The 14860-nt window shown below is 35.3% G+C and overlaps 1 protein-coding gene across 1 annotated transcript in view; it reads left to right on the forward strand.

Moving 5' to 3' along the window:
• The window catches only part of adcy8 (adenylate cyclase 8 (brain)), a 190424-nt gene that overhangs the window by 58354 nt on the left and 117210 nt on the right, over positions 1 to 14860 (forward strand). Inside the window, exons 3-5 of the mRNA XM_041241855.1 lie at positions 6060 to 6190; positions 7480 to 7591; positions 11170 to 11262. Of these exons, the coding sequence (XP_041097789.1) occupies positions 6060 to 6190; positions 7480 to 7591; positions 11170 to 11262 (336 nt within the window). The remainder of the gene's footprint in view (positions 1 to 6059; positions 6191 to 7479; positions 7592 to 11169; positions 11263 to 14860) is intronic.

Here is a 14860-nt window from a genome sequence, read left to right on the forward strand (position 1 = left end):
CTCAGTACTTCTGAATACAACTGAAGGCAATAAAGAAGAGTGGAACACTAAAAAAAGTAACCGCTTGGGCTGTATCAGTTTTTAACCCTTTGCGGTCCTACGTCGTACCTGGTCCCACGTCACGAAAGTCCCTTTCTGGTCCATTGTCGGACTCTGTCCGACCTTGCCGAAAGCCATGATCTAACATAGCAAGTGGTGTGTTTAAGCCAAAAAAAGTTGAGACATGTCGTTCCCTAATCATCTCTGATCGGAAAGAAGGTGGAGACAACTGAATAGACCATTTACAAGCTGAGCAAAGCCGAATTGAACACAGACAAAGACTGAGACGCACAGAGAAAAAATTGCACAGAGATGCAGCAGGCAGAGAACGTCAAAGCAGCCTGAAGAACTTGCACAGATGACGGATGAAGCATAAAGTACAGACAAAAGCAGTTTGGATGTTGATCTTGATCAATCTAGTGACAAGGAAGTACATTTTCACTTACAGAGGACTCAGGGATAGAATCTGAGGAAAATGACCACTAACCAGGTGAGCAGCCGGATGAGGGATGGAGACGTGCATCGGTAAGTGCGGATGCTTTCACAAGACTCCTGTTTACCGTGATAAATAAGGGATTTCAAGGGAGTACTACTTTGAGAACTGCACTGGAGTATTTTCAACTTTTTTTCACAAACACTTTGTTTACTGAAATTATAAATGAAACCAATAGATATGCAAGCGTAAAACTAACAGGACTGCTGCGTCATAATTCTATTTGGAACTCGGGAAACCTGTGACATTACCAGCGATGAAGGCATTTTTTTAGTGCTTTGCTGAATATGGGACTGAATGTAAAAATAGACATAAAAGCATATTTCCCAGAGGAATGGGCCCACAGAGTGCCATTTTTCAAAGGTGTATTCAAGAGATCACATTTCTTGCAGATCTTTTAGATGCTGCACCTTTGCTCTCCCCCCAACCAGGTGCCTCAGGCTGCTTTTATTAACAGAGGACAAAAGGTCAGGAATGTAGTCATCGACATAGACACAAAATGTTCCAAGCTGTATTTCCCTGGTAGAGACATTTGCATTGATGACAGCACCTTTGGCTTCAAAGGAAGGATTATCTTCATGTGCTGCAATCCTCAGAAGCCTACCAAGTGGGGGGTGCATGTGTTTGTTTTTGCTGACTGTGAAACTGGTTATGTCTCTGCTATTGTTCCTTACTTTGACAGCTCAACAACAGACTGCCTGCTGAGACCTGACATGCCGTTTTCATCAAGAATTGTTCTTCACTTGAGTGAAACATTGCTGCAGACAACAAATTGACATGGCTTTCATTTGTTTACAGACAGATTTTACACAGATTATGACATGGCCATGGAACTGCTAAAAATAAAAATCCACCTTCCTGGAACAGTAATGGCCAATAGAAGAGGATTTCCAGTACCAGTGAAGCAAGGACTCAAACTGAACAAAAAACGAGCCTCATTCAGCAATGACAAAATGGACAAAAGGCTAGTGCTCATGTTGAGCACCTTCCATGGCAGTGACTGTGAGAAGGTACAGTGCACCATCAAGAGAGGAGCAATTGAAGAGCTGTATAAGCCTTCAGTTATCTGTGATTACACCAGCAAGACTGGTGCAGTGGACTGGGCGGATCACTAAACTGTTCCAGCTATACTTTCACAAGAAAGTCTCCGAAGTGGTGGAGGAAGATGTTCTTTTGGCTGCTGGAAGTAGCAATTGTGAACAGTGCTATCCTGTTCAATTTGATGAAGGTGGAATCAGGACAGCTACCTGTTCACCATAAAACCTTCAGGAAAGCCTTACTGGTACAACTGGTGGGAGATGTGCGCAACCCTGGCTCAAGAAAACATAGTTGTTGATCAACAATCAGAGAAGAAAGTCGCATTTCATTACCAAAAATTAATTGAAGAGCAGCAAAGACTGCAGTCTGCAATGACAGAAAGCCAAAAGGGGGGGGGAGGTGTGTGTGACTGTATGGTTCAGCCAGGGTTACACCCAGATGACTGTTTGGAAAGGTACCATACCATGAACACATACAGATAATTTCTGTCAGTGTGTAAACAATATTAACATTTTTGAAACAGTATGTAAATAATTATATGTGTTATATTTTTCTCTTTCTTGTTTGCAAACTTCATCTGGTATGAATAGTTATAACATTGATGAAAAACTGTTTTTAGTTCATTTTTTTGTTTATTTTGTCTTTGTTAGTAGTGTGTAATTTATTTGTAAAAAGTTTAGTACCTGTCTGATTATTGTAAAGGTACTACATTCAAGCAAAAACTAAAACTTTGTATAGTGTACCCTTTGGACTTACATTGCTTTTTTACTTGTTTTAAGTAAACAGTCATTTCATTTCAATTTGAACAGCACATGATCTGAAATTTGATTTTGTTCAAAAAAATCAATTCGACCTGACCAGCCTGACAGCTGCAGAATAAATGGAATGCAAAGGGTGAAGAATTAATTTAAGAATATTTATCGGGTTTGTTATGAAAATGCTTATATTAAGCCTGACCGGTTTAACACTCGAAGCCCCATGGTTATGCTCATTATGAAGGTTAAATTTTAAGCAACATCGATATTAAAATAAAAGACAAACTATCAGATACAACTCAAACGTTTTATTTAAGCACGACAGATCAAACACCTCCACAGTCAAAACATAGTATTTAAATGATCAATTGAATGTAAAAGGGCATATTTTCTAACTTACCACATATAATGCACTACTTCAAAAAATGAAAAACTATAATAAAGTAAACATTTCAAAAGAAACTTGTGTGTAAACTGGTGTAAACAGGTACATGTACATACACAACTGTAAAAACAAAATCATTTTTAGTAAATTTCTCTTGCGCATGTCACTGGATGCAACAATGAATCCAGGTTGAGCTGCATTTGCTGCTGCTTTGCAGTTTTCTGATCGAAATGTTTCTGCTGAAGTGTTGTGGTTAGCTTCGAGATGAAATCTCTCCTACTTATACTTTCTCTGGTGCATTCCTTGTACGAAACAAAGGAATTGATGGCTGCCAGAGATTACAACAGGCTTGCATATATATATATATATATATATAAACATATTAGAATATATGTAGTTGTATTCAAAATAAAAATGTATTGTCGGCACAATAACTGCACTTTGGTGGATCTATGTGAGTGAATTATAATTTCTTTTATTTTCATGATCTGCTATAGTGGGCTGAATCAGACCCAGAGAAGGGTGTACACATCGTTGTTTTTTTTTGTTTTTTTAAACGCCCACGACGTCTCGACCTAGAGCTGGATCCCGGTGGAGGAAGCGCCTCTCTTTTGTAAAATGTTTTATATATATATATAGATATATATCTATATATATATATATATATATATATATATATATATATATATATATATATATATATATAGATAGATAGATAGATAGATAGATAGATAGATAGATAGATAGATATTAGCTGCAACTATATGTATATTACCTTCAGTACCGGTAATAAGCGTCGAGCTCCAAGTAAAGCGCGGTGTCAAATAAAAAAATTAAGGCAGGATGCATATATTTTATATGGAGAAAATCCGGGACCAAGATTGTTAAATTAAGCAAAGGTGTCGAGTTATCCATCAGTCGAGTTAACTGCGGTTGACTGTATATGTTAAATGAAGCCAAACAAGCCTATGAATGAAAATGTAAATTTCACAACCAAAAAGCTGTCTTTCCCGCCTCTCCTTTACAGTAGCATACTAAGCAATGTCAATTAACTTCTGCATTGAGTGATTTAAAAGCTGCTTGAAAGCAGATTTTCCTTTAACCAGGGAACTTTTTTACTGCCTTAAAGAAAATCATACAATCGACTACTGTGCATACTGGGATATGTCTTTCTTTGTTGAGTTTAATCAAAGGTTAATATCTTGCTTAGGCTACAATCTCACAATCCACTGCACAGATGATGCATTACTTAAGAAACAGGCAAAGCAAAATTGATTTTACATTAAAAGGATAAGAGAAAGGCTTAATATGTGTGATTTTAATTTGTCAGATTGTTATTGATTGGTATGTAACCATTGTGTAACCAATAGCAACCAGAGAAACGCCTTTTGTGTTGAATATGTTTTATTCCATTTCAGTAATTTAAGACTGTGGTACATTATACCTTTTATTTTTCTATTCACAGGATTTACACTCTGTGTACTCATGAAAGTAAAAAATGTTTACAAGCCGTGGTAAAAGCACAATAAGGTTTAATAAATGCATACTATGGCCATGGTAAAAGCACAGTAAATAGAAAAACTACAATGCTAATTTCCTGCAGTAAAAAAAAAAAAAATCATTAAAATGATATGCCCATTTATAGTATTTATATGACCATTTCCATATAAAACATGTTGTTTACCCTCTATGTGGGTACTCAATAAAGCAACAAAAATACAAATTAAATCATTTTCTCGATTATGAAGGCATCTTTATGTCCCTTGTGGCATCATTTTTGCTCTATTGTTATAGAAAAAGGTTGACATTTCTAGTGGGTAATTACACTTTGACAAGTCAAAGGCACAATTTAGTTGTGAAAAGGGTCACTGCAGCTTTAAACCAACTGAAATGCACCAGGCTCTAAAGGAGATTAGGTCAATGTGAGGATTCTCAAAAGGCTACAGATTACAAATACCGTTGCTTAAGGTACATCAGGGAACTTTCCTTTCTCTCTCCTGAAGGATTACTCGGGAAATGCTTGAAAGTATTTATGTGGAGAGGGCTTCTTACAGGGCAAGTTGAGATAATTTTGCAATTCTGTTAATATGATTACACCATGACAGTTCAGACAAATACAGTGGAGGAGCGCTAATTAGCATAACTATTTTCTGGTTCAGGGCACAACCAAGGCTCAGTGAAGAAGGTTTTTCCATTTATTTTTATTACTAGCATGAAGGTTGCAGGAACATATTTGTTTCCACTTTTCCTGGAATCTGATGATGGGAAAGCTGTTGTCAGTGCCCACCAATTCTTCAGAGGTGGCTAGTAGTAACAGTGCAGTGCTTCCACTGAATACCAATGAGGCATGGCCAGCCATCTCACACTTTGGCAGTGTTGTGTGTATTGACATTTAAGGTGTGAAGGTCGCTGTTTCAATGGTTCCTCTGCAATATGATGGATACAAAAATGAGAATACATTTATAAACTAATAATACAATCAAGTACATCAAAACATTTTTGTATTATCCGTAGGAGCAAAAAAAATATGTCACCTGGTCACAAACATGCTACCAGTATATAAGTTAAATATTGTGGCGGTGGAAGAAAGTGCAGGAAAATTAATCAATAGCTCTTCATTAAATGAACACACAGGAACCGACAAGGCCACAGCACTAATAAATACAGGTTTTATAGACCAGGCTGAAACCAGACAGACATAACATGATAAACAAAGTAACACATTTATGCAAATTCAGAACAATACATACCAACAGACACAGAGACAGAAAACAACAAATAGTAACTAATTACAAAAGTTCAGAGTCCCAGTGTTGCTGCTGCTGCTGATACACCTATGTCCCTGTTTCTCCCTTGCTCTGAAAGCACTCTGTTACACTATATACAAATTATAAGATATCATTACGTCTTTAGTGCCTCAAGTAATACATGTCATTTTATGGATGAATGTTTACCTTACCACTTTAGCGTAAAAATAAGTCAAGTTATAAATGTAACCTTATAATTTGATTGAGTATTTCGGATTGAGAAATTTTCTGACCATTTTCTTACTCTTACTCTGAAATAACTCTGTTTTGCTGATATCCTTAAAATGTTCCAATAGTTACACTTAGTCAAGCAGATGAGAACAATAGATCAATCTTGGTTTATCTTGACTGGATCTGAAAGAAAAAATCCTGCATGACCACAAAAACAGTCAATTTACCAGTACAGTATACCTGATGTTTTCTGTATTTATCAAATTAGTGATCCATAGTTTGAACATCAGTGACCATGTTTTTGAAGCTACAGTACATGTTAAGTCTGTGTGTAATGAATGTGTGTAATAATTTGATGCATTTCTTCTCAGGAGAGGCTGGTTCTATCTGTATTACCTCGGTTTGTAGTTCTGGAGATGATAAATGACATGACTAATGTGGAAGATGAGCATCTGCAGCACCAGTTTCACAAAATCTACATTCACCGCTATGAAAATGTCAGGTGAGATGTTTATGACAAATCTTATATAACAGATACTCACTTCCAATGCAATCAAGCAATGTTTTAAAACAGATAATATATCATACAGCTTACATATTTAAGTTAATCACAACAGACTTTACAATAACTCTTATGAATAGGGTCCTTCTGTATCCTTCTATATATAATTTAGGTGGCAAGTTGCAAAATCAGTATTGTACCATTCTATCATGAAATAAAGCTTACAAAAGCTAAAAGTAAGTTTGTTTTTGTTTTAGTAATTTCTTAAAAATTTTACATAAAGTGCCCCAATATTTTCTCCTGAAGGTCTGTATCAGTGGATTGATTACACTGTAGCTAGGTTATTTCACAGTTTTAGTGGTGAATAGTTGAATATGTTATATTATCCTGCTGTTGACTGTGGTTTTCAAATTTGGAACAGCAATCATATGGAGGGACCATAAAAAAAAATCATTTTCAAGACAGATATGTTATTTTAATGGGAGTTAAAGAGACAAAGAAAGAGAGATTGGATAATACAACTTTAGATTAAGCTGTCTTCTTATTAGAGATGCAGTACTTGTATTCATTTTGGTAAATTTAACTTGTAAATGAGCCATTCATTAATCAGTTCTGGATCAGACATTCAGAAATAAGTTTTTCTTTTTTTTTTGTTATTGACGGATGTATTTAGTGGTTGGCAATGGCATTGACTGAATAAACTACCAATATTATATATTAATATATATATACTACCAATATATATATATATATATATATATATATATATATATATATATATATATATATATATATATATATATATATATATATATTTGTGAGCATCTGCAGCACCAGTTTCATATATATATATGTGTCTAATACATTTCGTACTCAGTGTTTGGATATTCAAATATTTGTCACAGCATAAAATGTACTACAATAATTAGATTCTTGTGTCTTGATAGTCTATTTTTATTCTGTGGTCTGTTGCAGATTGGCCATAGTATATTTTTGCACCCACCACTTATGTACACTGTACCATTAAGACTTTAAAGTCTGAGAAGTCTTGTAACCCATCTTCTAGTCTTACAAAGATTCTCATTCTTTTAGTTATTTTTTTTTTTAAATGGTAGTGAAGACAGTTATAAATATGTGGGAATGCAACAAATAAAGTTGAGGTTAATATGCTATCCTTGTGATAGCACAATACAATAGGGAGTTGTACTTTGTGCTGAATGTGGTATTTTGAGATGGTTTTAGATGTAGTTTAATGCAATATTAATGTGATATTTCTATATTTTGTTCAGCATTCTTTTTGCAGATGTGAAAGGGTTCACCAACCTCTCCACCACCCTGTCTGCGCAAGAGCTGGTCAGGATGTTAAATGAACTGTTTGCAAGATTTGATCGACTTGCACACGTGAGTTGACTGTAATTAAATTTATTTAATGAAAAATTATCTCATCCTACTAGTTCACATGTACTATTTTCTTAGGGAATCCAAGAATCCACAAATAACAACTACTGTGGTAGGTTTATTATTTTATGTTATTCTTAGTTAGGAATTTAGAGACTGTAGGAACAATTCAATTAGCTGGGAAATATTCAGAGATATGATTAAGGACTTAGCCAGGACGTAGAATACAGAGATTGTAAAGATCATGCACTTAAGTAAATATGCAACAGCAGATTTATTGTACTCCAAACCCAAGCAAAGCATAATAATTGGGAAATGTAGTACTCATAATGTATCTCCTCTGAAGGGCACCAGCATAAATTAATTCCCTACAGATATCTCATAATTATCTCCCCGTTTTCTTTAGTAAAAGATTAATTGCCTAGTCTAAAAGCACCCATGCATTAGGCACACTAATGCAAATATATTAGCCTAGTTAGTAATAGGGTGTGCAAAAGACAGAGCTAGATCTACTGCAACAGTAATAAAAGATGGTGCAAATATTGATTAAAGAACAGATACAAATGCTAGCTTGCTTCCATTTAGCAGAAGGTCAGCACTGATTTGTGAAAATGTGTTTCATTTTATTTCAGATATGCATGTCTTTATTTTAAAGGCAAAACATATTTATTTAATGTCTATTTTTTTCATTTAAAAAGAGTTGAATGCTTTATTTTTCTCATCTTGTTTTAAAATATGGAAAACATGACTGTTGGGGACTGGGCTGAGCTAATACATTAATTTGTGCACTTATAATTTATATCTCCTACACGACTAAAAACTTTTTTTCAAAAATTGAGAAGATTTACTAAGCTAATGTTAAAGCTATTAAGCTTATTTGAAATCTGAATGTATGGGCTTTTACCTGTACTAAGGTTTTTAAAATCATGCAAGATAATAAAGCATTATTAGCATTAGTAATATGCAGATGTGTTAAAAACAACAATATACTGTAGATTCAAAGTTACTGATGCTTCCTGGCGCTTTCACTTCATGTGTTTTAGTTCAAATGCATTCTAGCTGTTTTCAGAACATGCGACCTACAGTAGAATTACCAGGATGAAGCAATGTATCTTTAACATTGTATTTCAAATGTTTTCATAACCTGAATTAACATGAAAAACAAACAACGAGCTAACACATTCCAAGCACAAAGAAAAGGGGGCCGGTAATGAAGCTAACACATTTTAAAATATCTAAATATTAAGGTTTACCATTAGTTAAACAATACATTGCAATATATTTGATATATTGTACCAATGTTAATTCATATCTGATGGTCAGTGCGGTTGCTAAGCAATCATTAACATGCATAATCTCAACATGTAGAAATACTCACATCCTCTGAAATGCTTAACTATAGCTCCATGTACATTATGTTTATATTTTTATGAAAAAAAAAATCTAATTTATTCAGAATTTGACTGGAAAAATTACGATATTTTTTATATGCATCCTCCTGTTCCAATGTAATGTCCATTTGAGTCTGTTAAAGACAGGAGAATTCCAGAGATGACAATGTTGCATCTTGGCATGTACCCCATAGTTAATGCATTCAATGTTATTTAAATACAGACAGTGAAGTGAATGATGCATATCCACAGAGTACAAATAACAGTAGCACACATGATCACTTTCATCCAGGCATGTTTTAAAACATGTTGCCATTAGAAGCGGCTACAAATACAGCAGATAGTAGTAGAGGCCTACCACTCGTTATTTCACTGAAACAAAGGAAGCTATATAGGACTTGATATGCACATGTTTAAGTCAATGGTTGTGAAATCCAGCTCTAAATTGGGTAGAACAAATGGGGGTAAAATATTTGGACATAAAAAAACTGATCAGGGATAGCACCCTTCAATAAAAGCTATACATGTCTATCCCAGCATATCTTTTGATAATCTGCAGTTTGTAGGTCAATCATTTTTTTTAAGTGATGCTTTTCCCCATCATTTGCAGTCTAGACATTTTTGGCAGTGTAAATCAGATACATTTATATGAATTCATTTTACCAGAGTACATTGTCTACTTATAAAAAATAATAATGTGTAAATTGCAAATATGAAAAGCATAATTTTGTGCTTTGCAATTAACATGTTTTAACAGTTTTTTTCTGTTTTAATACCTGCTGACTTGAAAGCATTTACTTGGTATCTCTAAGTATCTGCACACCCCTATTTGTAACTGTTGCCAGTAACAACTTCTCTAGAGATATAGCTGGAGTGTTGTTTAATAATCCTGTATTTAACTAGATCACTGCTGGGTAGTTGATTATTTAAAAAAAAAAGAGCAGGAGGTGAAGGTCAAGCTTTCTAACATTCTAATTTTGAAAATAGGAAATAAAACAGTTTGGTGTTTGTTAAATATGAGGATGTACACTTCCGTGCCTTTTATGTAGACCCAAACGTTGCATGTCTATCTCCTTCATTTGAATGCAGTTAGTTTCCTGCTGTGTTGCTCACCAAATGAATGATTCAACATGGAAACTCAAGGATAAGCTGCTGTCTGATATAAAAGTAATCAAAATCCTCTCCAACTAAGATGAATGGTGTTTGGCTGTTTTATGTTTGAAGAGGTATGAAATACATTATAAAATGGCAGGCAGAGATGCTGGTCTCTGATTGGTCAATCACACATTCACCCCATTGAAAAATGTCACAATATCACCATGGCTGGAGCCTCATCACAAAATATTTATAATTAAATATTAATCCTCTAAATGGTAAACAGAAACAAAAAGGATATCAGGAAATTTAAAAAATGGGGGCTCCATGAACCCCTCCCGTTATAAGAAAGCATGTTTTCCAACTGTTTTCAATAAAAACAGACAAGTCAGGAAAAAGATATGCAATACTTGCCAATCAAAAAATCCTGGAATGATGTATGAGGACTTTATTAATCCACTCTAAACTGTACTTTCACTACAAAAATACTAATTGCCCGAAACCTCCCCTGCTTTTTATTTTTTATATCCTCAGCACCTCTCACTACATCACTTACTCACTAGAGCAAATGGGTATAAATTGCATTATTGTCTTTGTTTAATATTTGCTGTGAACTGAGCTTTTATTACGGTAAGTCAAAATAAAAAAAAAAAACAGTACTTGTGTGGATTGATTTTAAATTGATTCACAGTTGATGGTGTGATGTAGCAATGGGCATCTACAGCCTGATAGAAGCTGATTGGCTAAAATTATAAATATAGTACCACACCACACACACACACACACACACACACACACACACACACACACACAAACACACACAGACAGTGCTGCTCACCTGAACTTGCTGTTTTAAAACAATAGGACACACCAATGAAAATCCTTATCAAGAGTGCAAGTGCCTTTTTAGTATGTTAGTAAGTAACAATGTAAATACCATTTCATAATCAAATTATGGTACTCCAGGGTGTCGTGATGTGCCTCATAATGCCCACATCCGTTGTGTTATTTCAGTATATTACAACACCCTGTCGTACTATCATTCTTAAATAATGGACATGCTGCTCATGTCACAATGTCTTCCCTTTCTCTCAGGAACATCATTGCTTAAGAATAAAGATCCTTGGCGATTGCTACTACTGCGTGTCTGGACTGCCTGAGCCTCGACAGGATCATGCTCACTGCTGTGTCGAAATGGGACTAAGCATGATCAAAACAATCAGGTACAAGTTGGTGTTATAGAACACTTCATTGTAATAAATTTAATTTGTCCATAACAAATATGATCTTATGTGGCTTTACTGCACTCTCTGCAGCAGACATTTTTTTAAAATATGTAACCATCTTAAAATTCTTTGTTCAGAGATTTTTGTATTCGATTGAAATGAGGAAATTCATTTTTATTGTACAGCACCCTATATACAGTGCCTTGCAAAAGTATTCAGACCCCTGACCAATTCTCTCATATTACTGAATTACAAATGGTACATCGAAATTTCATTCTGTTCGATATTTTTTTTTAAAACACTTAAACTCAAAATCAGTTATTGTAAGGTGACATTGGTTTTATGTTGGGAAATATTTTTAAGAAAAATAAAAAACTGAAATATCTTGCTTGCATAAGTATTCAACCCCCACACATTAATATTTGGTAGAGCCACCTTTCGCTGCAATAACAGCTTTAAGTCTTTTGGGGTAAGTATGTACCAGCTTTGCACACAGTGTCGGAGTGATTTTGGCCCATTCTTCTTGGCAGATTTGCTCCAGGTTGTTCAGGTTGGTTGGACGACGCTTGTGGAACGCAATTTTCAAATAGTGCCACAGATTCTCAATGGGATTGAGATCAGAACTTTGACTGGGCCACTGTAGGACATTCACCTTTTTGTTCTTGAGCCACTCCAGTGTTGCTTTGGCCTTGTACTTGGGATCATTGTCCTGCTGAAAGGTGAATTTCCTCCCAAGCTTCAGTTTTTTAGCAGACTGAAGCAGATTCTCTTGCAGTATTTTTCTGTATTTTGCTCCATCCATTCTTCCTTCAATTGTAACAAGATGCCCAGTCCCTGCTGATGAGAAGCATCCCCACAGCATGATGCTGCCACCACCATACTTCACTGTAGGGATGGTGTGTCTTGAGGCATGGGCAGTGTTAGGTTTGCGCCACACATAGCGCTTTGAGTTTTGGCCAAAAAGCTCTATCTTGGTCTCATCTGACCACAAAACCTTTTCCCACATCACAGCTGGGTCACTCTCATGCTTTCTGGCAAACTCCAGACGTGCTTTCAGATGGTACTTTTTGAGTAATGGCTTCTTTCTTGCCACCCTCCCATACAGGCCAGTGTTATGCAGAGCTCTTGATATGGTTGACTGGTGCACCATTACTCCACTCCCAGCCATTGAACTCTGTAGCTCCTTCAAAGTGATTGTTGGCATCTCTGTGGCTTCTCTCACAAGTCTCCTTCTTGTTTGAGCGCTGAGTTTTGAGGGACAGCCTTTTCTTGGCAGTGCCTGGGTGGTGTGATGCAGCTTCCACTTCCTGATTATTGATCCAACTGTGCTCACTGGGATATCCAAACACTTGGATATTATTTTGTACCCTTTCCCTAATCTATGCATTTGTATTACGTTATCTCTAACTTCTGTAGAATGCTCTTTGGTCTTCATTTTCCGTCAGATTCACAGCCTTACCAATGATCCTTCAACAGTGGGGTTTTTATCCAGAAAATGTGACAGCAACTTTAATGGTTCACAGGTGGAGGCCAATGGTAAGGTAATTGTGTCCTCGTTAGGGCAATTTCTTTCATCGGTGCAAACTGGGAGCTTCCACAGCACAGGGGTTGAATACTTACGCAAGCAAGATATTACAGTTTTTTTATTTTTCTTAAAAATATTTCCCAACATAAAACCAATGTCACCTTACAATAATTGATTCTGAGTTTCAGTGTTTAAAAATAAAATATCAAACAGAACAAAATTTCAATGTACCATTTGTAATTCAGTAATAGGAGAGAATTGGTCAGAGGTCTGAATACTTTTGTAAGGCACTGTATATATATATATATATATATATATATATATATATATATATATATATATATATATATATATATTGTAGGAACAATTCAATAATTGATAATTTAATATCTGGGTTGATTAGTTCTCTTACTAACAATATTTAAATTGACGTGTGTCTAAAGATCGAGGATTTACTATGAACACACATTCACGTGCATAAACAAGGAATGGTTAATCAGTAGTAGTATTTTATTAAGTACACAAATAATAAACAGAAATCAGAAAAGTCATAAAGTAAATCTCTTGGTCTCAAAGCACAAACACAATTCAAAAACCTCTCACTTCACTCATGCTTGACTAGCAGGCAATTGAAATATGACACTGCCTGTCTCCTAACACATCAGCAACAAGCAAGCAGGCAAGCAGGCTGTGATGTAGCTAGTCACTCGCTCACACACACACACACACACACACACACACACACACACACACACACACACACACACACGCACACACACACACACACACATCCAACACACAGAGTACATCTTAGATAATGCAGACAATCTTAAGAATATATCACATTAAGCTTATTAATGGTATATAGAGCAAGTATATGGCAAGTTTACTTTTAAAGAAATTCTTCATATAACAATATGAGGTGAATTACTTATAGTTACTTCATCAAGTTTCACTAAAAGTTATTTCACATGCAAGGTGTGCAAAATAAATAATTAACAGTTTAAGTCTATGTGAATGTGTTACAATTAATTAATTTAGTTCTATTAACGAAAATGCAACTGGAATTATACTCAATGGTTCCTTGAAGCTTAGACTTTTGGTTCGCTGGTTTGTAAATTCAATCTGTTGAAGTGTCCAGTACAAAAAACTCTCCTCTCAGCAACAAAGTCTTCAATCCCACTATCAATCAAACTGGGCAATAAAGCTTTCAATTTTCAATAGAATCAACAAACAGTTGCAACAAAGTCTCCAGTCCTCAGTATAGGATCCACAACAGCGCCATCTGCTCTGTACTCTTTAGCTATGCAGGTAGCAGGGCACAGTTTCTTTTGGTTTTAGGTGAACAGCAGACCCAGACTGGTTTATCTGATAACAGTCGCTATAAGTTTTACGGCAGTCTTCTCACCGGGCCTCAGTCTCATTGTTTGTGGTCGTTGATTCACTTGCAGCTTGTTTCCTCGTCTTGGGTCCTTTCCAGGTGGAGTTCCTTCTTGGTTCCATTTTTAGGCAGAGTCCTCTAATCAATAGGTCACATAGCTCGGTATGTCTGCAAACCAGAGGCCCCCTTCAACACACAGCAGTTTGCCCTGTTTCTCAAGACATACAATTTCATTAATGAGTCCAAATACATTTTTAATACACTTTCAGGTATTATTATATTCAGGCAATATGTCCTACTATATATATATATATATATATATATATATATATATATATATATATATATATATATATATTATATATATATATACATACAGTGCTTATACGAATATCTTTCAGATGTTTGGCCATTTTAAAATTTTCACCCTTTCTTGCCTTATAGCCTGGAACTAAAATGCACTAAAATAGTTTTTTTTTTTTTTTTTTTTTCATCATTTATCTACACATCCTACCCTACAACTTACAAGTGAAAAAGGTATTCTAGAAATTTGTAGAAAATTAATTAAAAATAAAAACTGAAATAGCTTTGTTGGATAAATGTCCACCTCCTGTAATAGCATTCCTAAATTAGCTCAGGTGTAACCAATTGCCT

The sequence above is a fragment of the Polyodon spathula genome, chromosome 3, assembly GCF_017654505.1.
Source record: "Polyodon spathula isolate WHYD16114869_AA chromosome 3, ASM1765450v1, whole genome shotgun sequence".
NCBI lineage: Eukaryota > Metazoa > Chordata > Actinopteri > Acipenseriformes > Polyodontidae > Polyodon > Polyodon spathula.